This window comes from Schistocerca serialis, chromosome 4 (genome assembly GCF_023864345.2).
Source record: "Schistocerca serialis cubense isolate TAMUIC-IGC-003099 chromosome 4, iqSchSeri2.2, whole genome shotgun sequence".
Lineage (NCBI taxonomy): Eukaryota > Metazoa > Arthropoda > Insecta > Orthoptera > Acrididae > Schistocerca > Schistocerca serialis.
In genome coordinates this window covers 784,999,736-785,026,902 of record NC_064641.1, presented here as the reverse complement: position 1 = coordinate 785,026,902, position 27,167 = coordinate 784,999,736, and the positions used below count along the sequence as shown (strand labels likewise).

Genomic DNA, 27,167 nt, shown 5'->3' with positions numbered 1-27,167 from the left:
TAGTATCCACGAGAGTTTAGCCAATAACGCCCCCTATTCTGCATCAGCGCGGGAACATTAGCTTATGACGATGGCCCACCAACGGTAGCCATAAGAATTTTAACCAATACTACCACTTCTCCAGCACAAACGCGGGAAAACTCCTCTTTATAAGAGAACGCGACACTGGTCTCTGACAGTGTTCTAGCAGTAGTGGACAGCGGAAGATCCTGAAGAAGATCCCAACAGAGGGGTCGAAACATCGTTTGTCTTAGAGGAAATATGAGATGGCAGAAGATTTTAACTTCAGTGACAATGGCCACGAAAGCCTGCAAGCTTACATACCAGCAGACCTATCGGAGAATGAAAAATGTGTATGGGGCAGCATGTCTGGTGAAAACTACCGTTGTGGAGTGGTGAGCCAAATTCCGTGCTGGTCGCATTTCAACACAAGGCGCTGCTCGATCTGGGGGAGACAATCGAACACCCATCCCCCCCTATAGTCCTGATACGTCTCCATGCGATTATCACGCCTTCAGCCCCTTATAAAGATCTTGGAGGGTCGACGATCCCTGTTGGACGAGGATGTGCTGGAAGCAGCTATGAATTTCTTCACTCAGTATGACATTGTGTTTCACCAAAAGGATATCTTGTGGTGGTTGGATAATTGCCTCAGTGCTGACAGCAGTTTTGTCTGACTGGCATAGCGATTCTGGATTGTACAGCCATCGAAAGGAAACTTTTTGATGGGCCCCTTAGAATTCTGCAGAAAATTTAGCTACTGTTGATGAACAATGTAAAATTGAATTAGAAGTTGTTGAAACAACTACAGTCTCTTAATCAGTGCTTCTGCAAACGCAGTAAGAAATTAGTTTATTTCAAAATATATGCCCGAGAAAGATTGTTCTAAAAGAAAATAAGAGCTGTTTGACCGGAGTTAATATGCCTTTGGGAGTGGTGAGGCTGCCTGTTAACTACTCCAAATTCATCCCAGGCTACCGTGTGCATATAAAATGTGTGAGTATGAAGTGTGTGAGAAAAGTAATGAGTGACAACACTGTGAGCGATCTGGCAACGCTGTGTGTTGTTCTACATGTGTAGACCGGTGTGTTCATCCTTTCCAGATGCTCAGTCCGCGTTTCAGCTGCGTAAAGCGATCACGTGATTTTTTACAGCTCCATCAATGAGGCTGTGTCTTTGTTTTGTGTTGCAAAAATGGAACAGCGTAATTTAGAGCTACATTATGCACTCAAGTTTCGTGTTAAACTTTGTGAATTCGTGAGTGTGCTCTTTGAAAAGTTGAAACAGGCCTATGGGGAACATTGCGAATCAATAGCATAAGCTTTTCGCTGGCACAAATCGTTTTTGGAAGTCTGAGAACGCATATGAAACTCGCTCTGGGAGACCTTCAACTTCAAAAACCGACGAAAACGTCGAAAGTGTGTGTGCTCGCGTGAGACCAAACCGACGTTTAACAATAAGGATGATGGGTGACTTGTTTAACACTTTCGCCGTGCATCCAATTTTGATCGAAGATTTGAACATGCGAAAATGTTTGTTCCAAAACGGTGCCGAAAAACGTCACAACTGAGGAGGAGGACAAGGGAAAAAACGTGTGCGTTGATCTTCTTGAGAGGATTGATAATGACCACGAATGGTTCACGCATGTGATCACAGGTCATGAATCCTGGATTTACAGTACGATATTGAGACAAAGTGGCGAAGTGAGAAGTGGCGCACTGAGACATTTCCCCGACGGAAAAAAGCTCAAATGAACAACTGAAAGCAATGGAGATTTGCTTTTTTGATACTAGGGGTGTTGTGTATAAGGAATTTGTTCCTCCAGGACGGACTGTCAACCAAGTGGTTTGCATTCTGTCCTTGAAAGTCTCAAGAAAAAGGGGTCAATAGAGTGAGACTGGACATTCCAGACAAGTGGTTGCTGCATCATGACAACGCCTCATGTCACACGGCAAGTTGAAGCTTTTCAGCGCTGCTACCAAGACTGAGAACTTCGACTCTGCTGGTGTATACCTGCCGAAGAGAACTACTTTGAAGAGGACAGTATTGTTGTTTGGAAAAAAAATAAAAACTGTAATAGATACACTGAAGCGCCACAGAAACTGGAATAGGAATACGTATTCAAATACAGGGATATGTAAAGAGGCAGAGTACAGTGCTGAGGTCGGCAACGCCTGTATAAGACAACAAGTGTCTGGCGCGGTTGTTAGATCGGTTACTGCTGCTACAATGGCAGGTTATCAAGATTTAAGTGGGTTTGAACGTGGTGTTACAGTAGACGCACGAGCGATGTGACACAGCACCTCCGAGGTAGCGATGAAATGGGGATTTTCTCGTACGACCATTTCACACATGTACATCAGGAATCCGATAAAACATCAAATTGACATCGCTGCGGCCGGAAAAAGATCATGCAAGAACGAGACCAACGACGCCTGAAGAGAATCGTTCAACGTGACAGAAGTGCAATCCTTCCGCAAATTGCTCCAGATTTTAATGCTGGGCCATCAACAAGTGTTAGCGTGCGAACCATTCAACGAAACGATATGGGCTTTCAGAGCCGAATGCCCAGTTGTATACCCTTGATGACTGTACGACACAAACTTTACGCCTCGCCTGGGCCCTTCGACACCGATAATGGAGTGTTGATGAGTGAAAAAATGTTGCCTGGTCGCACGAGTCTCATTTCAGATTGTATCGAGCTAATGAACGTGTACGGGTACGGAGAAAACCTTATGAATCAATGGACCCTGCTTGTCAGCAGGGGACTGTTCAAGCTGGTGGAGGCTCTGTAATGGTGTGGGGCGTGTGCAGTTGGAGTGATAAGGGACCTCTGATACGTCTAGATACGGCTCTGACAGGTGACATGTGCCTGCATCCATTCATGACAATTGTACATTCCGACGGACTTGGGCAATTCCAGCAGGCCAGTGCGACGCCCCACATGTTCAGAATTGCTACAGAGTGGCTCCATGAACCCTCTTCTGAGTTTAAACACTTCCGCTGCCCACTAAACTCCCCAGACATGAGTATTATTGAGCATATCTGAGATGCCTTGCACCATGCTGTTCAGAAGAGTTATTTACCACCTCGTACTCTTTATGGACAGCGCTGCAGGATTCAAGGTGTCAGTTCCCTCCAGCACTACTTCAGACATTTGTCGAGTCCATTCCACGTCGTGTTGCGGCACTTCTGTGTGTTCGCGGGGGCCCGAAACGATATTAAGCAGGTGTACCAGTTTTTCTGGCTCTTCAGTTTCAAAAATCAGTCTCATTACTTTCCTCACACACCTCGTACATGTTTAAAAGTGGATACAAAGGACATTCGGAGAGATAGTTTATTGGTATTCGAATTTGTCCACAAAATTCCCGCACTGTGTTGTCGTGTCTGTTGGCAGAAGCGAACAAATCTGACGTCAGTACAAGCGCACGTAATTTACGGTCGCGGTCCCGTGCTATCGTGAAGCAGAAGCAACAGCGCCTCGGGCGAGGGCGGCGCGGCGTAGCTGCCAGGCTGCGTTTTACATGCAGGCGAGACCCTCCGGCCTTAAAAGTGTTTACACCGTCGCAGGCATATTAGATGGCGGAGCCTCCCGGCAGGTTTTACTGCGCGGCTGTCTTAATGCGCGCGCCGCCTCCTCCGCGCACTAAAGTTGTCCGCGTAAGGCGCTGCCATCAAATTAAGCCGCCCCGCGGGGCCCACTACTGCAGTAACGAAGGCTGGCCCGCGCCGGCCAATCAGCGCTAATGCACGCCAGGTCCGGCCGGCCGCCGTCTTGTCTCCTGTCTCGCGTCGCCCCAGTTGCGACAATTACTGCCAGAGTTGCGCTCGTGCTCTTAGCGGACTTGAGCGGGCCAAACTTCTACCTTCCGAAGGTGCGCGGTAACTGGCCGCGTGAAACCTGTAGGGCTGCGCGGAAGGGACCTGTAACTGCGTGCGTGGGCAAGCAGAAAATTTGGCGGCCTACCAGAGTGAAAAACTGTCATTTTCTAAATCTGCATGGATACTCTGCAAATCACATGTAAGTGCCTGGCAGAGGGTTCATCGAACCACCTTCACAATAATTCTCTATTATTCAAATCTCGTACAGTGCGCGGAATAAACGAACACCTATATCTTACCGTGCGAGCTCTGGATTCCCTTATATTATGATGATTATATAGATCGGTGTCAACAATATTTTCGCATTCGGAGGAGAAAGTAGGTGACTGAAATTTCGTGAGAGGATTCCCCCGCAACGAAAAACGCCTTTGTTTTAATGATCTCCACCTGAGATCCTGTGTCATGTCAGTGACACTCTCGCCCCTACTTCGTGATAATACAAAACATGCTACTCTTCTTTGAACTTTCTCGATGTACTCCGTCAACCCTATCTGATAAGGATCCCACACCGCGCAGCAGTATTCTAAAAGATGACGGACAAACGTGGTGTAGGCAGTCTCTTTGGTATATCTCTTACAGTTTCTAAGTGTCTTGTCAATAAGCCTTCCTCACAACATTTGCTGTGTGTTCCTCATAATTTAAATTTTTTTGTAATTCCTAGGTATTTGGTTGAATTTACGGCATTACAATTTGATTGATTTATCGTGTAATAGAAATTCAACGGATTCCTTTTAGCACTCATATGGATGAGCTCACACTTTTCGTTGCCAATTTTTGCACCATATAGGTATCTTTTCTAAATCGTTTTGCAATTTGTTTTGATCTTCTAATGAATTTACTTGTCGAGAAAAGACAGCATCATCTGCAGACAACCTAAGACGTCTGTTCAGATTGTCTCCTAAATCATTTATAAGATAAGGAACAGCAGAGGGCTTACAACACTACCTTGGGCAACGCCGGAAATCACTTCTGTTTTACTCGATGACTTTCCTTCAATTACTTCAGTTACTGCGAACTGTGACCTCTCTGACAGGAAATCACGAATCCAGTCGCAAAAGGCCGCAGCTCGTGGTCGTGCGGTAACGTTCTCGCTTCACACGCCCGGGTTCCCGGATTCGATTCCCGGCGGGGTTAGGGATTTTCTCTGCTTCGTGATGCCTGGGTGTTGTGTGATGTCCTTAGGTTAGTTAGGTTTAAGTAGTTCTAAGTTCTAGGGGACTGATGACCATAGCTGTTAAGTCCCATAGTGCTCAGAGCCATTTGAACCATTTGAAGCAGTCGCAAAATTGAGATGATATTCCCTAAGCGCGCAATTTCACTACAAGCTACTTGTGAGGTACAGTGTCAAAAGGTTTCTGGAAATCTACAAATACGGAATCAATTTGAAATCTCTTGTCAATAGGACTCAACACTTTGTGCAAGTAAAGAGCTAGTTGTGTTTCACAAGAACGATGTTTTCTAAAGCTGTGTTGACTGTGTGTCAATAGACTTGTCTTCGAGGTAATTCATGATCTTCGAACACAATATATATTCCAAAACCCTGCTGCATATCGACGTTAACGATATGGGCCTGTAATTTAGTAGATTACTCCTACTACCTTTCTTACAGTGAGAGTCAGCTGCCCTTACTGTTGTGTTTTATGCAACCTGCGACGCATTCAAATACTACACGCAAGTTTTTCATATTCTTTCGCTTGCTATGCCCGAACCTTTCATTGAGTCGTCAGTTTTTGACTGGTTTCATGTGGCCCATCACGAATTCCTCTCTCGTGCCAACCTCTTCATCTCAGAGTAGCACTTGCAACATACGTCCTGAATCATTTGCTGAATGTATTCCAGTCTCTGTCTTCCTCTACAGTTTTTGCCCTCTACAGCTCTCTCTAGTATCGTGGAAGCTATTCGGTGACGTATTAACAGATGTCCCACCATCTCGTCCTTTCTTCTTGTCAGTGTTTTTCATATATTTGTTTCTTCGCTGATTATGCAGAGAACCTCCTAATTTCTTATCCTATCAGTCCACACTACATCACAAAAGTTTCGATTATCTTCTGTTCCGGTTTTCCCACAATCCATGTTTCGCTTGCATACAATGCAGTGCTCCAAACGTACATTCCCAGAAATTTCTTCCTCAAATTAAGTTCTATAGTTCTATGTTTGACACTACTAAACTTCTCTTGGCAATAAATGCCCTTTTTGCCAGTGCTAACCTGCTTTTTGTGTCGTCCTTGGTACGACCACCGAGGATTGTTTTGCTTCCTAATCAGCAGAATTCCTTAACTTCATATACTTCGTGATCACCAACCCTGATGTTAAGCTTCTCACTGTTCTCATTTTTACTATTTCTCATTAGTTCCGTCTTTCTTCGATTTACACTCAATCTACATCATGTACTCATTAGACTGTTCATCACATTCATCAGAATCTGTAATTCTTCTTTTTTTCACTGAGGACAGCAATGTTGAACAGTATTGGCGAAGAACTACATCCCTGCCTTACACTATTTTTAGTGCGAGCTCTTCGTTCTTTGTCTTTCAGTCACATTGTTTCCTGTTGTTTCTTGTACATATTTATATTACCCATCTTTCCTTATAGCTTACCCCGCTTTTTCTTAGAATTTCGAAAATCTTGTACCATTTGACACTGTCGAACGCTTCGTCCAGGTCTACAAATCCAATGAACGAGTCTTGATTTCTCTTTAGCCTTTCTTTCCATTCTCGACCGCAACGTGAGAACTGCTTCTGTGGTGCCTCTACCTTTCCTAATCCAAACTGATCGTTATCTAACAGTTCTTCAATTTTCTTGTTCATTATTGTATACTATTCTTCTCAGCAATTTGAATGCGTGAGCTGTTAGGCTGATTGTGTGATAATTCTCACACTTGTCAGCACTTGCTGTCTTTGGAATTGTGTGGCCGATGCTTTTCTGAAAGTCAGATGGTATGTCGCCGGATTCATACGTTCTACACACCATCGTAAATAGTCATTTTGTTTCCATTTCCCCGAATGCTTTTAGAATTTCTGATGGAATGTTATCGATCCAATCTTTGATCTGAAGTCCTCCAAAGCTCTTTTAAATTCTGATTCTAATACTGGATCCCCTATCTCTTCGGAATCGACTCCTGTTTCTTCTTCTATCACATTAAACAAATCTTCCCCCTCATAGAGGCCTTCAATGTATTCTATCCACCTATCCGCTCTCTCCTCTGGATTTAACAGTGCAATTCCTATTGCATTCTTAATGTTATCACCCTTGCTTTTAATGTCACCGAAAGTTGTTTTGACTTTCCTGTATGCTGAGTCTGTCCTTCCGATAATCATTTCTTTTTCGATACCATCACATTTTTGCTGCAGCCATTTCATCTTAGCTTCCCTGCACTTCTTATTTATTTCATTCCTAAGTGACTTTTATTTTTGTATTCCTGAATCTCCCAAAACATTTTTGTACTTCCTTCTTTCATCGATCAACTTAAGTATTTCTTCTGTTACCCATGGTTTCTTCGCAGTTATCTTCTTTGTACCTATATTTTTCTTTCCAACTTTTGTGACTGCTCTCTTTAGAGCTCTCTTCAGATGTATTGCCTACTGAGCTATTCATTATCGCAGTACCTGTAACCTTAGAGAACTTCAAGCGTATCTCTTCATTCCTTAGTACATCCATATCCCACCTTCTTGCACATTCGTTCTTCCTGATTAATCTCTTAAACTTCAACCTACTCGTCGTCATTACTAAATTGTGATCTGAATTTATATCTGCTCCTCGGTACACCCTTCAATCCAGTATCTGATTTCGGAATCTCTCCCTGACCATGATGTTATCTAACTGAATTTTTTCTGTATCTCCCGACCTTTTCCAAGTATACCACCTCCTCTTGGCATTTTCGAACAGAGTATTCGCTATTACTAGCTGAAATTTATTGCAGAACTCAATAAGTCTTTATCCTCTCTCATTCCTACTACGAAGACAATATTCTCCTGTAACAAACTCTTCTTCTCCTTCCCCTACAAACGCATTCCAATCTCCGATGACTATCAGATGTTCATATGCATTTACTTATTGTATTACCTGTTCAATATCCTCATATACTTTCTCTGTCTCTTCATATTCTGCTTCTGACGTCGGCATGTATACTAGAAATTGTCGTTGCTGGTTTGCTGTCTATTATGACGAGAATAACCCTCTCACTGAACTGGTCACGGGAACTTACTCTCTGAACTACTTCCTATTCGTAACGAATCCTTATCCTGTTTAACCATTTTCTGCTGCTGTTGATATTGTCCTATACTCATCTATTATTCTTACAGGAAAAATAAACAGGACTGTTTTGTAGGAAATTTAATGTAGTTAAACTTTGTACTGGGATACGTTTTCGCTAGAGGCCGTGGTTTTCGAATTATCCAATAGAAACGCGTAAAAGTGATCTTCAAACACGTTTCTCGTGAATAACTCGAAAACCGTGTTCTCCAGTGAAAACGTATCCCAGTACGCAATTTAACCACATTAAATTACCTACAAAAAGATGCAGTTCATTTTTTCTGTAGAAATAATAGTTAGCACGTAGTTAGCGAGGATATACCAAAATTTCGCGTGTGGTTTTTGAATGCTTTGCGGGTTGCATAAAATTGATCGGAAGGGGCAACTGAATCACCCTGTAGACTGAAACTTCCTGGCAGATTAAAACTGTGTGTCGGACCGAAACTCGAACTCGGGGCCTTTGCATTTCGCGGGCAAGTCCTCTAAAATCTGAGCTACCCAAGCACGACTTACGTCCCGTCCTCACAGTTTTACTTCTGCCAGTACCTCGTCTCCTACATTCCAAACTTTACAGACGCTCTCCTGCGAGGAGAGCTTCTGTAAAGTTTAATTCTGTAAAGTTTAATTTTATATTTTTGGCCAACAATTCACGAACAAGCAAGCAGCGTGAACAGCTACAATACAGTGGTGCAAAAAGTATGAATTGTTTCTCCAAATCCAGTCTTTTTTTCGTATTGCTTCACGCAAAGGGCGTTCAACTTGTAGGTAGCTCTGCGTATTGCACTTTCAACCCTATAATAAGAACTCGTGGTGCACAAAGCCGTTAGAATCGAAGAATGTTTCACATTTCGCCGCAGCTGCCGAGCTCTTTTGAACATTTCACATTCACCCTGTCGAGCTTATTCGATCCTGGCGATCCAAAATGCTTGCGCTCTGACGATCGAGACTTAGTATCGACTGAATACCCGTAAACCCATGTTCCATTACGTTCATGATACGTTTCAGTAATTCTGCATCGTTGTTAGCTAAGCAACTTTCATTCTCCGATGGTTTCTTTTTCGAACTTCAATAATTTCGAATCTAACTTTTCTGTCATATCCTCCATGCCCAAAACTTCCGACAAAATTTCACGGCATGAACCAATAGGTATAGAACATCATCCAGAACTTATTTGATTGTGATACAGTGACTGTTAATAATTATTTCTCTCATTTTTTCCACAGTTTCATTAGCAGATTATGTGCTGGAGAGCTTAGGGCACTCGTGATCTTCATGAACCGCCTTGTTCGAAACGCTTATCCCACTTCAAAACCTTTGTTTTACTCATAGCAGATTCGCCAAATGCAGTATTTAACGTTCAAAAACTTTTCGTCGCTTTATTCCGTTCTTATACCAACATTTAATATGAACTGATCCATTTTTATACAAAATAAACAATTGCCGATGTTGCCAAAGCATTTCTGACCCTTTTGACACCTGACGCCAGACTGATTATGCCATATGGCTAATACCATACAGATAGACTATTAGTTGCACTCTTTAACTTGACCCTCTTTGGTCAGTGAAAGTCGGCTGACGTCGTGCCGTTCCAGAATGTTTATACTAGCTGCCATTGCTCGCAGTAGAAGTAGCCTTTGTAAATATAGTGTTGATTCATGTGACGTGTTCTGTATAGTGACTATTAAAATTATGTACAGAAGTAAGCGAAGACTCTTAAGTATGTATCCAGGATTTTACCCAAGGTTTAAAGAGGACTTTAAAAAGGCTCATGTTTTTTTTATTTATTCTGAAAACATATTTATTTATTTTTTAATTTTCTGCAGACAATTTGCTTTTGGGAGAACTTCATACAAATAGTATTTCGTCCATAAAATTAAGCAAGAAAAGCTTTTCTTAAGAAAGTGTGACATGTATTCGTATATATAACAAATACCCCAATGCAAAGTTAAATATTTCTTTACTTGGTAATATAATTTCACTCTATTGCCAGACAAATTAAATTTCTAATATAAAGTATTGCCTCTTTGCTAACAAAACACAGCTGTCATCTAATACAAGACTCACTATAACAGAGAAGAATCTTGACCTTGTGTTGAATAACTTGTAAAGTTAAATGGGTCCAAAACTCTATTGACAATAGCTATCTTTCTTCGTACTACATTCTTGTATTTAAATTTAAAGCTTACATAAAACCAAGTCAGAATTCCTTCAGCACATCAAAGCTTCTCAAGTTTCTCAATTCAACATCAAATTTCAGTAAAGTATCTTTCATTTAATCAAAATTCTTCAGTTTCTTTAAGTGATCAAGAACAAGATTATTGATTCGAAAGTCAGATTGAAACTATAGCAATCAAATTTATTTAAATCTGAATACACAGTTATTGTGAGCTGCAGTTTTAGGATCTTAACATTGCTTTACACATTGATTTCAACTAGACTTCTGATATAAGCGACCTCATAAAGAGTTTGTATTTATTCGTAATATCATAGTTATACACTCTTTAATGCTAATAAACTCCTCCACAATACAACATATATTGTCATTTATATGTTCTTCATTCAGAAATCCTCTGTGGTTGTGATGGTTGGACTCACTGTTCCAAGATATTATGAATAAGACATTTCACAGTGGAACATTGTTCTTCTGATAAAACTTGAAGTCATGATATATCACTGTTTATGCACAGATGCATAGTACATATTGTTGATCACTAGCCACCATCTGATGTAAATATCACTGAACTAAGCATATTGGGAATGTTCCTCAAACCAACATTAAAATTAAATACTGTCAGACCAAGAAATAAAGAAATATTCCCAAACTCAAGATAAGTACTGTTACAAAAGTAATGAAAACAATTTTTATATCATTGTTTCTAAAAATTAGAAAATTACTGTTTGATGGCAATTATAGAACATTTGAAAAAGAATAAAAACTACTAAACAAAAGGACATGAGTAAAAATAATCGTTATGTGAATGATTTATATAACAATTGTCTTCACATGAAGGCAGCAGGCAAATTGTAAAATGAGTTAACCAATTTAATTAAAATATTTTAATGTACCACAACAAAATGAAAATATTATTCCCTTATGCTATCCATGTCGCATAAAATCAGGGTGTTCATTGAAGATTAGATAGATATATCATCTAAACAGGTATTCGTTTTACATGAAAGATGGACTTCTTATATAATTAATTATTTAAATATATATTTGATGTAATTCAAATTTGTGACTACTTTTCTTAATCAACATTAAATTTATTTATGTGCATGTACGAGTATAATCACCACAAAACTTCATTTGATAACTATAGTAAAATCTTTGTTTTTTTCCTCCTCTTGCAATGACATTTAAATATTCTGTTGTAAAAGGAAGAGGGCTATGTACTGATGTTGCCGCTAGTTTTGTCAGTCTTTCATTGCCCATTGTATTCTCTAATTAAATCTTCACTTGTGTCATTGTGGTCAGTTTTCTACAATGAAACGAGTGATTAATGCTAGTCTGGTCAGTCTTTCATTGCCTATTGTGTTCGCCTTTCCATCGTAACGGTAAAGGTCGTCCAGAGAAACTACAGAGCGGTATGAACTATGAAGATATGAAATAAGTATTAGGAGGTGCGGCAAGGGTGCCAATGTATCGCATATGTTCGAAAGCTGCATTACGAGACTCTAGTTGAGTGTGCCCTATTCTAGCATATTGCTTCTGTGTATTGACTCCTTATCAGATGGACCTGACGGCATAAGTCGAGAGGATCGAGAGATCGGAAGGCTTGGATCGAACAGGTCGGTATGTTTCATCGAAAGTGTGGTACGGATACTCAGAAAACGTGTGGGAATCGTTCAATGAAAGGCATATGTTCCAGAGAAAAATGGTGGGATATTTGGAGAACCAATATTCGAAGTGCAGTGTGCAACAATTCTACTGCCTGCATCGTATTATGTGGCAAAAATAGGAATCGTAAGAAAAAGAAGTTAGAGCGCATGCGGAGACATACAGGAATTTTGCTTTCCTTCGCTCCGTACGAGAGTTAATTATGATGTTGTTATGCTTATTGCGTAGATAAGAACAAATCCATCTTTTGTTCAAATGGTTCAAATGGCTCTGAGCACTATGGGACTCAACTACTGAGGTCATTAGTCCCCTAGAACTTAGAACTAGTTAAACCTAACTAACCTAAGGACATCACAAACATCCATGCCCGAGGCAGGATTCGAACCTGCGACCGTGGCGGTCTTGCGGTTCCAGACTGCAGCGCCTTTAACCGCACGGCCACTTCGACCGGCCTCCATCTTTTGTAATAAATGTTTATTTTGTTTGTAACCAAACGTGTTTCACCTGTTCGTACTAGGCATCATCGGGCCTCCATAAATAAGGAAACAATATGAAATTCAACAGACGGTGTAAACAATACCATTTCATTTCACATTACCCTTAGGTACGTGTACACTTATGTATGTGTATGGCGAACACAGTATGTCACGTGTCCGTGTGTGCCGGCCGGAGTGGCCGTGCGGTTCTGGGCGCTACAGTCTGGAGCCGAGCGACCACTACGGTCGCAGATTCGAATCCTGCCTCGGGCATGGATGTGTGTGATGTCCTTAGGTTAGTTAGGTTTAATTACACTCCTGGAAATTGAAATAAGAACACCGTGAATTCATTGTCATAGGAAGGGGAAACTTTATTGACACATTCCTGGGGTCAGATACATCACATGATCACACTGACAGAACCACAGGCACATAGACACAGGCAACAGAGCATGCACAATGTCGGCACTAGTACAGTGTATATCCACCTTTCGCAGCAATGCAGGCTGCTATTCTCCCATGGAGACGATCGTAGAGATGCTGGATGTAGTCCTGTGGAACGGCTTGCCATGCCATTTCCACCTGGCGCCTCAGTTGGACCAGCGTTCGTGCTGGACGTGCAGACCGCGTGAGACGACGCTTCATCCAGTCCCAAACATGCTCAATGGGGGACAGATCCGGAGATCTTGCTGGCCAGGGTAGTTGACTTACACCTTCTAGAGCACGTTGGGTGGCACGGGATACATGCGGACGTGCATTGTCCTGTTGGAACAGCAAGTTCCCTTGTCGGTCTAGGAATGGTAGAACGATGGGTTCGATGACGGTTTGGATGTACCGTGCACTATTCAGTGTCCCCTCGACGATCACCAGTGGTGTACGGCCAGTGTAGGAGATCGCTCCCCAAACCATGATGCCGGGTGTTGGCCCAGTGTGCCTCGGTCGTATGCAGTCCTGATTGTGGCGCTCACCTGCACGGCGCCAAACACGCATACGACCATCATTGGCACCAAGGCAGAAGCGACTCTCATCGCTGAAGACGACACGTCTCCATTCGTCCCTCCATTCACGCCTGTCGCGACACCACTGGAGGCGGGCTGCACGATGTTGGGGCGTGAGCGGAAGACGGCCTAACGGTGTGCGGGACCGTAGCCCAGCTTCATGGAGACGGTTGCGAATGGTCCTCGCCGATACCCCAGGAGCAACAGTGTCCCTAATTTGCTGGGAAGTGGCGGTGCGGTCCCCTACGGCACTGCGTAGGATCCTACGGTCTTGGCGTGCATCCGTGCGTCGCTGCGGTCCGGTCCCAGGTCGACGGGCACGTGCACCTTCCGCCGACCACTGGCGACAACATCGATGTACTGTGGAGACCTCACGCCCCATGTGTTGAGCAATTCGGCGGTACGTGCACCCGGCCTCCCGCATGCCCACTATACGCCCTCGCTCAAAGTCCGTCAACTGCACATACGGTTCAGGTCCACGCTGTCGCGGCATGCTACCAGTGTTAAAGACTGCGATGGAGCTCCGTATGCCACGGCAAACTGGCTGACACTGACGGCGGCGGTGCACAAATGCTGCGCAGCTAGCGCCATTCGACGGCCAACACCGCGGTTCCTGGTGTGTCCGCTGTGCCGTGCGTGTGATCATTGCTTGTACAGCCCTCTCGCAGTGTCCGGAGCAAGTATGGTGGGTCTGACACACCGGTGTCAATGTGTTCTTTTTTCCATTTCCAGGAGTGTAGTTCTAAGTTCTAGGCGACTGATGACCTCAGCAGTTAAGTCGCATAGTGCTCAGAGCCATTTTTGTGTCCGTGTGTTTGCATGGAATAAACGATTTCAAGAAGGTCGGGTGTCGTTGAAAGACAGCAGTTGGCCAGGGCGGGCTCGTCGTGTCATTAACCCTTCTGTCATTGCTGTGGTGGATGCTGCCGTCAGAAAGGTTCGGCATCAGTCACGGTACCGCTGATGCCATGATGGAAGAGCATCTGAAGTTCCAGAAAATCTGTGCGCAATGGGTCCTCCACAGCCTGACGGAGGAACAGAAGTTAAACAGAATGTCGGCATCACTTCAGCGACTGGAACGGTATCACGCTGAAGAATACCGTTTGCTGTCTCGTATTGTCACTGGAGATGAAACATGGCGTCATCATTTTGAGCCAGAGAGTAAGCGTCATATTCAACCATGGAGACACATGGATTCACCCTCACAGCAAAAATCCAAAGCCGTGCACGCCACCTCTGGGAAAGTCATGATCTTTCTCTCTGACTGCAAGGGGCTGCTGCACATTGATGTGAGTGCCTTCATTAAGTGCTTTCAGTCTCCTTCAAATCTTCTTGTTGGTCATTCATTCCACCACAACACAGTCATAGCGCTGTGTGCAAGATTCGATTTGTAAAAGGATGCTTTGACACAAATCTTGCATGTTTAGTTGCGATGCGGTTGCTGCGTCTCCAGGTGTTTCTTGGTAGCTGCATGCCTGAAGGTGGTACAGTTGGGATAATCTGACCCGCTAGGCCTCGTGATTAGATTAGATTAGTTTTTCGTTCCAGTTCTATCAGTGAACTGATAGAGTTTTGTACTGGTTACAGAAGATCACTTGAGACAAATGTGGAGAGGGTTTGTCTGAAGAGCAGAAGATGGCAGTGCCATACCCCGATTTCCCAAAAACTTCGCTCGGTGGAAAAGGAGTCAAAATAAGCGAACACGTGGCTCAGCTTATACGTAAATACTTGACCTTTTGTGAGATAACGACCGTAAACAATTTCGAAATACTTAAATGCTTTTTAACACGCTATAAGCTAACCCAATTGGTGGCATAGTGGTTAGGATCGCAGTCTCTCACTTTTTGCGTCCCGTGTTCGAAACTCCATTACTGTTTTCATTTATGTTATTTTTTCATTTATCTACCCATATCCGTAGAAGGTTACTAAACGAATGTTTCTTATCAGGTTAGGGGATACAAGGGAGTTACATTAAATGTAAAATTACAACTGGGTCTCACAATAATTGTCATGCGTTTATGACATAATAAAGTGTGTTTTGTATTTTCAGGGGTTACCATTTTTTTAACTCCTCATATTCTTAAATTTCATTATTAATTCTTATATTTTATTCTTATTCTTCAGGGAGATTTAGTGCAATCGCCTGGGTGATATTGATCGTAGAAACATTCGAAGCAGAAATTCCGAACACCATGAGCATCGCGAGAAGGCAACTTTGTCACAGCGACATTTATTCCTATTAATCTCACTCTGAAAAGAAACGTCGCTAACATTGCTGAAGATTTCACGCTTTGGCAATAATTTCGCGGCAAACTACGCGTAACGGATAGCTTTTCCAAAAACTGGCGCTTGCAGCATCAAAATTCACTCAGGAATTTCACAGAAAACAATTTGAAATAATTTTTCCATTCATTTATCGTATTTGTTTAATTCATCTAGCAGACATACAATTAGTAGACGAAAACGACAACGTTATTTCAGTATACACTGGGAAGCATTTGTGTAGTAATCTTCTACGGACGTGGGTAGATTAATGAAAAACAAAAATAAAACTAGTAATCGGATATTCAACATGGGGCGCAAAAGTATGAAGCCGCGACGCTAGCCACTTTGGTCGACGTGTTTACTTTCTAAAAGGCACAGTACCTCGAAAAGTTTGATCGTAAATGGTTCAAATGGCTCTGAGCACTATGGGACTTAACTTCTAAGGTCATCAGTCCCCTAGTACTTAGAACTAATTAAAACTAACCAACCTAAGGACATCACACACATCCATGCCCGAGGCAGAATTCGAACCTGCGACCGTAGCGGTCTCGTGGTTCCAGATAGTAGCGCCTAGAACCGCTCGACCACCCCGGTCAGCCTTTGATCGTAGTTTTCTCAGAAACGGTCGAGTATCTACGAATAAGCAGAGACACACCTTCGATTATTTTGACCCGTCTTCCACTGACTGAAGTTTCTGGGAAATCACGAAATGGCACTTACCGTGTTCTCTTCGTGAATAGGTCACAATGATTTTCCAGCCCCTTCCCTCTCCAAAACCACGTCCCTCCTCCTTGTGTTTTTTTTCTAGTTTCATTATTGTGTTCAATGTGTCCGTAGGCTGGTGGAGGCGGACGAGTGGCCGTACCTGGAGCTGCGGCCACACGTGATTAGCGCGCTGAACCTGCTGGACCGCTGCGACCGTCCGCTGACGCTGCTGCGGCAGCTGCGAGAGACACTCAGGCCCGGGGGGCGCGCTCTGGTCGCGCTCGTGCTGCCCTACCATCACTACGTCGAGACAGGTGTGCCAGTTACTACGGTTAACGCACTAGTAATTACACATACCGTACATTATTTATAATTGGCACAGTACTGTTTGCGACCCCTCTTCTCCAGTGCTTATAGTCAAATGTGTTCTGAGTAGTGATAAGAAAAATGTAGATCCAGTGCTGAATGTCAGTTTTGCAGACTTTCTTTTTGTACCTATCTAGTGAAATTTTAACGTACTAATTAAAACCCTGGAATTTAGTTTTATCTGGAAATATGCACTATGTGATAAAAGTATCCAGACACCCCCAAAGACCGAGCGGGGTGGCGCAGTGACTAGCGCACTGGACTCGCATTGAGGAGGACGATGGTTCAATCCCGCGTCCGGCCATCATGTGATTTCCCTAAATCGCTCCAGGCAAATGCCGGGATGGTTCCTTTTGAAAGGGCACGGCCTACTTCCTACCCCATCCTAATCCGACAAGACCGATGACCTCACCGTCTGGTCTCCTCCCTCCCAAACAACCCAACACCCCAAGAAACATAAGTTTTTCATGCTAGGTGCATTGTGCTGCCGCCTGCTGCCAGCTACTCCATATCAGCGACCTCAGTAGTCACTAGACATCGTGAGAGAGCAGAATGGGGTGCTCCGCAGAACTCATGGATTTCCCACGTGGTCAGGTGATTGGGTGTCACTTACGCCATACGACTGTGCGCGAGATTTCCACACCCCTAAGCATCCTTATGTCCACTGTTTCCGTTGTGATAGTGAAGTCTAAATGTCAAGGGACACGTACAGCACGAAAGCGTACAGGCCGACCTCGTCTGTTGACTGACAGAGACCGCTGACAGTTGAAGAGTGTCATAATGTGTAATAGGCAGACATCTAGCCAGACCATCACACAGGAATTCCAAACCGCATCAGGATCCACTGCAAGTACTATGACAGTTAGGCGGGAGGTGAGAAAACTTGGATTTCATGGTCGAGCAGCTGCTCGTAAATCACACATCACGCCTGTAAATGCCAAACGACGCCTCGCTTGGTGTAAGAAGTGTAAACACTGGACGATTGAACAGTGGAAAAACATTGTATGGAGTGACGAATCACGGTACACAGTGTGGCTATCCGATGGCAGGGTGTGTGTATGGCGAATGCCCGGTGAACGTCATCTGCCAGCGTGTGTAGTGCCAACAGTAAAATTCGGAGGCGGTGGTGCTATGATGTGGTCGTGTTTTTCATGGAGGGGGCTTGCACCCTTTGTTGTTTTGTGTGGCACTATCACAGCGCAGGCCTACATTGCTGTTTTAAGCACCTTCTTGCTTCCCACTGTTGAAGAGCAAATTGGGGGTGGCGATTGCATCTTTCAACACGACGGAGCACGTGTTCATAATGCACAGCCTGTGGCGGAGAGGTTACACGATGATAACATCCCTGTAATGGACGGACTTGCACAGAGTCCTGACCTGAATCCAATAGAACACCTTTGGGATGTTTTGGAACGCCAACTTCATGCCAGGCCTCACCAAGTCATATCGATACCTTTCCTCAGTGCAGCACTCCGTGAAGAATGGGCCGCCATTATCGAAGAAACCTTCTAGCACCTGATTGAACATATGCCTGCGAGAGTGGAAGCTGTCATCAAGGCTAAGGGTGGGCCAACACCATGTTGAATTCCAGCATTACCGATGGAGGGTGCCAACTTGTAAGTCTTTTCAGACAGGTGTCCGAATAATTTTGATCACATAGTGTACTTGTTACAGAGATACTGTAATTCTTCAGACTGTAAAATTCGGATCTCTGACCATCTATTTGCGTATACCATTAAAAAAACCACACAAAAGTATGTTTTTGTGTGATAAATAGTAAAATGCTGCAGGCTTTATTTAGCGCAATAAAATAAAGAAGGGGCATAGAACAACACTTAAAGAACTGCAAAAATAAATGTTACATAATAATATAAATTAAAAATTTCAAATGATTTGTGCCTTAAATCTTGGTTTAAACATCATGGTCCCAGAGAACCCCTCTTTGTAGCACACTGTGCAGAAAGGTAACCCTGAGATTTAAGGGTTAAAAAAGATTGAATCATTAGCATGAGGGGCATGGGATCATCATACTGACAGGTTGCACGGACAACTAGCAGTAATGCAGTGACTGCACACTGAGTAGTGGCAAGAAGGACGAGACAATTTTATGGCAAGAACAGTAGGCACATATCCTGACAGAAAGACGACACCACGAGAAGATCATAGGATTGTTCGACAGGCTCTGCTGGTTATACAGATGGTGACTGCTGACATATGGGCAGAGGTTATGGGCAGAGTACCCCCACACCATATGTGTAATTGCTGATTTTGGTGAGGAAAGAAGCAGAAAATTTGTTGACTGTGCGTAATTTCATTCCTTTATGAAACATTGAATAATTTTCTGGAGCAATTCCACATGTAGAGAAAGTATTAATAACATATTTTGTATGGTAAGAGTTGTGGTTGGTGTTCATACCATACAGCATCCTGATGGCTGACAGTTTCTACCTAAAGATGCCGAGATTTGGAGCCCTTGCACTCACTGGCCTGACTGCGTGTTATGCTTTACCAAATACAATAAATTTACCTGAAGATGGGTTTTTAACATCCTGAAACTGGTCATGATGAGTAATCTTTAGTACAACTGTAGCAGATCTCTTTGAAGCAATTAATTCTGCTGTATAGATAATGGCTTTCTTGGCCTTCAAAATATTACGTATACTAACAACAGCTACACAGCTCTTTTATTCCCTCATTAAGTTTTCTGTGAACATTCAGCAATTATTTGAAGGTAATGCTAGTGTTAAGAAATATAACTAAAACTAAACTATACCTGAACAGGTCTCAGAATCCCCAATGCTATTGGCCGACTGCCATGTCATCCTCAGCTGATTGGCATCACTGGATGTGGATATGGAGGGGTATGTGGTTACCACACCACTCTCCCAGCTGTTGTCAGTTTTCATGATCTTAGCCACTACTTATCAGTCAAGTACCTCCTCACAAGGGCTGTGTGTACCCTGCCTGCCAACAGTACTCGGCAGATCTGGACGGTGACCCATCCAAGTGCTAGCCAAGCCAGACAGCACTTAACTTCCTTGATCTGATAGGAACTGGTCTAACCATTTTGGCAAGTCTGTTAACTGATATTTCACTTGGAACAACAATAGCCTCTAATATCCACTTGCCTATAAAGGTGCAAAGTGTGCAGTCATAAAAATATTTGATTACCTCCTTCATTCACTAAAGTGCTGGCAGATGATGAGAGTTCTAGAAACAAATTGAAATCATTTCTACTTGACCACACCTAATCCAGTGATGCATATCAGAGTAGATACACTGTATGTGCTTTGGTTACTTTTATTGCATTATGTTGTAGATTCAGGCTGAAACAAAAAAATCCTTGAAGAATGAGATTTTCACTCTGCAGCGGAGTGTGCGCTGATATGAAACTTCCTGGCAGATTAAAACTGTGTGCTCGACCGAGACTCGAACTTGGGACCTTTGTTCATATCAGCGCACACTCCACTGCAGAGTGAAAATCTCATTCTGGAAACATCCCCCAGGCTGTGGCTAAGCCATGTCTACGCAATATCCTTTCTTTCAGGAGTGCTAGTTCTGCAAGGTTCGCAGGAGAGCTTCTGTAAAGTTTGGAAGGTAGGAGACGAGGTACTGGCAGAAGTAAGGCTGTGAGTACCGGGCGTGAGTCGTGCTTCGGTAGCGCAGATGGTAGAGCACTTGCCCGCGAAAGGCAAAGGTCTCGAGTTCAAGTCTCTTTCGGGCACACAGTTTTAATCTGCCAGGAAGTTTCATATCAGTGCACACTCCACTGCAGAGTGAAAATCTCATTCTGGAAGCATCCCTCAGGCTGTGGCTAAGTCGTGTCTCCACAATATCCTTTCTTTCAGGAGTGCTAGTTCTGCAAGGTTTGCAGGAGACTTTCTGTACAGTTTGGAAGGTAGGAGACGAGCTACTGGCAGAAGTAAGGCTGTGAGTACCGGGCGTGAGTCATGCTTCGGTAGCTCAGATGGTAGAGCACTTGCCCGCGAAAGGCAAAGGTCCCGAGTTCGAGTCTCGGTCGGGCACATGGTTTTAATCTGCCAGGAAGTTTCAAGTTTCAAAAAAATCCTTGTTGTAAATAACCAGAGTCTATCCATGTTTTCACAAAGAAGGTGTAACTTACTCATGAATCTATTGACACGTTCCACATCATGGCAATTTGTTGCAAAAAAAATACAGAGAACATGGAAAAAAACTAAACTAAACTAGAGGCAGTATATATTCAAACTACCTTAATGGGGAAGTGAATAGCAGGCGTAGAATCACGTAGTTGTGTTGCATGTTTCAGCCCTCAGTACAATGCACTAGAATTACTAAACTGGTGGAATTGTAAAGTGTTACTCCATGAAGCACCATTCTGGTATTTATCTAACTTTGTGGAGATCATGATCATCAACTATTGGTATTAAATTATTATACTTACATTGTATTCATAATTGGTGCCTATCATCAACGTCAGTCTGAGGTGTGACTGCCACTGCCATAAGTACACTCTTGTATTCATTCCAGCCTGGAGCAAACAGCTTTCAAATAACTTGAGGAATTTCTTGGCAAGCTGGAAACATATGCTGTGTCATTTCATGATGACTGCTGGATGGAGGCTGGTATGAAAGTGTGTGTCTTACCATCACATTTCAGACATATTCTGTGGGTGATAAATCAGGGGACCAGAAAAGCCAGTCAAGGATATGTGATATGAAATACAATGTGGGGTCATCCATTGTCCTGTTGAATATACCATTTGGTATCGCAGTCTCGAAACATACAGGAACAGGTTTTACAATTGTTGCCACATTCTGTGATCATTCAGCCTCCCTTCAATAATCACAATATCAGTCCTATTGTGACATTAATAGCTCTCCGAACGATGATTCCAGGAGTTGGTGTGGTATAGATCTCGAGCATCACTGCGATTTGTGCTCTTTTGGCAGGCTGTCTACAGACATGTTTGCATTTAGCTGACTGGCACAGACAGAAATAGGAGTGATCTCTGAACACTGCAAGACACCACTCAGCATCCCATTTACCTCTGGCTCTTCACCATGCAAGTCACTGTTGTCTGCAATATGGTGTCAGTGGTAAATCACTTGTTGAAACTCAAAATGAAAACCCAGCTACCAGTAATCTGTTCCCAACAACTTGTGGTCATACCCTGCTTATAATCTCTGCCCAGGTTTCAGCAGCCATCATCTGTATATCCATCAGAGCCAGGCAACCATTCCAGTATGATACTCCCGAGCCCCCCTCGTGCTAATGATTCAGTGTTTTTTCATCCTTAAATAATGAGATGGCTTTTCTGTAATATATAATACAAGCAGAGAGGGGGAGAGGATAGGGATGGGTGGTTTCTCTGGGACTATTATGTTTAAACCAAGATTTAGGGCACAAACCATTTGAAATTTTTAATTTATGTTATTATACACCATTTATTTTTACAATTATTCAAGTGTTGTTTAAATGCTCCTTGTTAATTTTACTGCACTAAATAAAGCCCAAAGAATTTGAGCATTTATCATGCAAAAAACATACTTTTCTGTGATTTAAATAGTACACACACACACACACACACACACACACACACACACACACACACACACACACACACACACACATACAGAGAGAGAGAGAGAGAGAGACTGTTAGAGAATTGAATTTTACGTTCTGAAAAATTATTTTATCTTTGTAGCAAGTAAATTTCCACATAAAACTAAATTCCAGGGTTTCAGTTCCACTTGACAGGTATAAAAAGAAAGTCTGCAAAACAGACATTCAGTGCTTGGATCTACATTTCTTTTATAATTACTCAGAATGCATTTTACTATAACTAACATTTTAAGTATTTTATTAGAGAAACAGGCAGATCCCCATCACAGTAGTCCTGAAGTTCTTCATCTGAATGATGCTGTTGTTTGCTAGCACTGCCTATTGTAAAATCATCATCTTTTTCACCTATTTATTTATCTATATCACTTGACACCTTCCTCTATCAATTTCATTAAATTTGGAAAAGTTAAAACTGACAAATTCCTGTGAACACATTTTGTTCTAGATGGTACTGGACTGGAAAAAACAGGTGTGTAGTTCACAGGGTATAGTCTAGGAGACCCTAACACTTGTCAGTAACATGTGTCAGTAACAAACAAAGAAGGTAATAATGTAACTGCCAACAAAACACTGTAATGTTGGCAATTTAAGGAGGGTAGGGGGAGTATAGAAACATTCCACCGCAGCTGACCTTGGAGCACAAGTTTGAAAATTTTTGCACATTCTGAGACACCACACCTTGTGAGTGAAGGGTTAAAGTCTGAAAAATGGTGATAAGTTGCATATTGTGTGTCCTGTGTACATGCTGTGTCGTGATCTCCACCATAATAAGGATAAAAATATGGATGAAATTTTAATCAGATACCACACAGGCATGGCAGTACTGTAGTATCATTTGAGCAGCGTTTGGTCAAGGAGTTCTTGATGTCATCCTGTCTATTTTGTCAGTGTATTTACTATGAAACTAATGTTCAGTCAGAATGATTATTGGTGACCAGTACTTTGGTGCCACCTATGTACAAAACTGTGATTTTATTTTTAAGTTATCAGTCTGTTTTGATGCTGTGCTCCACCTTTCTCTACTGTGTGCTAGTATTTTCATGACCACAATAGCTACTACACATATTCTCTAAAAATTTTTCATATTGTAGTCTCTGTCTGCTCCATTCAGCATCAGTCCACAGCTCTTGGTCTAGTGAATAGCATTGCTGCCTCTGGATCGTGGCATCCCAGGTTCAATTCCCAGCCTGGTCAGGAATTTTCTCCACCCGGGGAGTGGGTGTTTGTGTTGTCCTCATCATTTCATCATCATTCAGAAGAAGTGACATGACATGACTATGAAAAGACTAGGACTTTGTATGGATGCTGATAAACGTGCAGTTGGGTGCCCCACAGACCATACCAAATATCATCCTTCCAGCATTATGTTAATTATTCTTGGATGTGATAGCTGATGTCCCAGTCACCTGCCCCTTCCTCTTATGGGGGTACACCATAGATTACTTCTGTCATGTACTCACCTATTCATTTTAGTACTTCATTTCAGACCTTCAGGCATTCTTTGATAGCAATAGATTCCAAATGCTTCCAGTTGTTCCTTTCCCTTATTTCCAATTGTACATATTTGACTTCCATACCAGGTGAAAACTTTCCGGAAGGTCATCCTTAGTTCCATATCAGCATCTGATAACTATAGAGGTCTTTTACTGAAAAAAGTTTTCTTCACCTGTACTATTTCACTTATGATATATTCCTTGGTTTGAGCATCCTGTATAATCTTGCTTCCTGTGTTGGGGAGTACTTTAGTTACTTTCACTTCTGTGTCACTCCTGCTAAGTCATTATTGTCCATTCTACTATTATTCATAATTTTTGTCTATGTTTTTTTTATTAATTATCCACATCCTGTGCCAACTATCCTGTCAATTCCTTTAAAGAGGCCTCCAAGTATTCCTTACATGCTGCCAAATCGGTACATCATCTGTGAACCTAGCACTGGACTCTGTTCCCCTGATTATCATTTCCACTACCTTGTTTGTTTATTTCACACTTCATAATGCTCCAAAGTAGCTGTGCTCTGTTCTTGGAATTATTATTGCCTCCCTTCCAATCTCCAGAGAAGTTCTCTGGCATACCTTGCAGGACTAGCATTCCTGGAAGAAATGGAGGTTGTGAGGGTGGGTCATGAATCATGTATGGATAGTTCAGTTGGTAGAACTGTCACCTGTGGATGGCAAAGGTCCCAGGTTTGAGTCCTGGCCTGGCACACAGTTTTAATCTGCCAGGAAGTTTCAAATCAGTGTACACTCTGCGCAGAGTGAAAATTCATTGTGGAGTATCTTTCCCTCTGTAGCTAATCCTCAATGGTAGAGTGCCGCATTGGTGCCATTTGACCATCAAGTGCACATAAACCATTTCTTATGGTGTTCACAATTGTTTTATGAAAGACAGTTGGATTTAGTAATTACCAGCCACTTTTCCACTATGTCTTTCTATTCTTGCTGGGAAAGTTACTGTGTGGGAGTAACCAAAGTTGAGCATCAGAATCTCTGGATGCCCCCAATCAATACTATCTGATGTGAAAGCAGTATTGAATAAGCTACAAGTAGAATATGAAAACACAGTCCTTTCAGGCAGCCAAATTCTCAAGTAGTCATATCAATTTAAGTTACCTACACTTTGTGCCAATTATACTGTAAATTCCTTAAAATAGAAACCCCAGTATAATATATGGGATGTGCCCACACCTGACATTAACTTTGTTAGTGGTATTGAGTTGCTGGAGATGCATGTGTTACCTTGTAACAGAGGATAAATAAAGTTATGAATTTCATCTATCAGTTTCATTTTTATGCATTTAATTTGATTTTCATATGTCCCTTGTGTCAGTGTAAGCTGTGATCGTCTGCAAACTCTGTTCCCTCAGTGGCGGTATTCCCATATACCACAACAGAGAACTGAATGGCTGGTAAAGTATAATAGACCAATTTTAGATGTAAAATTTGTTTAAATGTCGACTGCTTAAATTCCTTGCAGTTATTCAAAACTACAAGTACCTTTTTGTGCAGATAACAATTCTGATACAAGTGCCATGTTTCTAAAAGTATTCCACATTTAGGTACTATGTCAAAGGCATTAGTTTCTATGTTATCTGAAATTCCACTTTTTTGCACTGAAATAAAAATTGTTAAATTAAAGAAAGAACTACAATTTCTAGTTGTAATTAAATCATATATGAAAATCTTCAGTACACAGCAGAAATAAGGTAGCAAAAAGTGAGTACTCATTTTATTCAAAACATAAAAGCATTTTTGTTTTCATGTGTGATTTATTGAGATTTCACCTGTCATTCACTGTTATTTCATTAGATAAAACTCCATATATTTTTCCAACGCTTTGCGTGATCCTGTAATGCTTTTTTTTAAATCTGTGGTCTGTAAATATGTAGGCCTGTAAGATCAAAAGCTTCTTGTTTTTAATTGGTTATAATTTTTATTTGTTATGATCTCAGAAGAATCATTGTTTTTTACAGTTTACATTGTTTCCTTGATATAAAAGTATTAACATTAAGAACTGGTTTTATTTTTTGGAAGGTGGACAAGCAGATCATCGTCCAACTGAATGGTTACCCATCAAAGGAGAAACATTTGAGGAGCAGGCAGCATCAGCCATTGTTGACTTATTTGAACCAGCAGGCTTCCATGTTGAACGATGGTGCAGACTACCATATTTGTGTGAAGGAGATCTCAATCAGGCGTTTTACTGGCTAGATGATGCACTTTTTGTTCTTAGTGTATCCAACAGCTGATCAGAAAGTAACTTATGTGCAAAGGTGTTATTTATATTGTGTCTTCTTTAAGTGCATTGGAAATCTGCTCAGCAATAATAAAAACTTAAAACATTCCAATCAATGGTATATACAGTGCCTTTAGCAGTAAATACCACAGCCATGAATAAATTCAACTGTGTTCATAAAACTCAATGTCCTGAAGGTATTACATCACTTCTGTTGTTCCCTTAGGTGTAATTTTACATATCTGATAGTTAAAATCAACTAAAAGAATCAGTATATTATTGATACATCACATACAAGATGAGAGGCATGTTTTACAGATCCTCTTTTGTTATTTACATACATGTGTGAAATAACTTGCTGTAAATAAATATGAAATACATTCAGATTCTGTGGTGTTATTACTATGCCATATTTGATTCCCAAAGCCTATTTTCAAATTTCTATAACTTAAGAGTATCAGTGTAATAACCAGAGGGAAACTTGAAATACTCATCACTAGTAACAGAATGAAGAAATGAAATGAGACACGCTTCAGAAGATACAGTGAAAAACTTGTAAACACATAAAAAAGAAACTTAATGGTGTAATTTAGCTTTTAAGTGTCATAGCAATTGACAAATGGCTGTCTGTTGATTTCACTGAGAATATGAAAACTTATTTCATCAAAATTTAAAAAAACACATATATCACTAAAAATAAAATGTGTGTGTGTGTGTGTGTGTGTGTGTGTGTGTGTGTGTGTGTGTGTGTGTGTGTGTGTGTTTGTGTTGTCACAAGAATTAGGCAGGCATATCATTTCCTCAGTCAGACTCCAGTGCAAATACTTAAGTAAAGGAACAAAACTTACACTTGAAAGATTATCCTCATATGTATGGGCAAGCTGTTATTTTAATCTTCCTATTTATAGGATGGTAGAGTGCATTGACTCATCGACAAGCACAGTGATAAACCCTGCTGAACACTTAACCTTCTGGACAAAAAAGTCTTTCTTCTGAAACAGAAAATGCATGCCTCCCCCCCCCCCCCCCTTACACACACACACACACA

At 41.9% G+C, this 27,167-nt stretch overlaps 1 protein-coding gene across 1 annotated transcript in view; it reads left to right on the top strand.

The window, feature by feature from the left end:
• The window catches only part of LOC126474764 (protein-L-histidine N-pros-methyltransferase-like), a 37,729-nt gene extending 11,224 nt beyond the window's left edge, over window positions 1-26,505 (top strand). The window contains exons 2-3 of the mRNA XM_050102241.1: window positions 16,548-16,729; window positions 25,918-26,505. Of these exons, the coding sequence (XP_049958198.1) occupies window positions 16,548-16,729; window positions 25,918-26,132 (397 nt within the window). The 3' untranslated portion in view covers window positions 26,133-26,505. The remainder of the gene's footprint in view (window positions 1-16,547; window positions 16,730-25,917) is intronic.
• The last annotated feature ends 662 nt before the right edge of the window (window positions 26,506-27,167 follow it).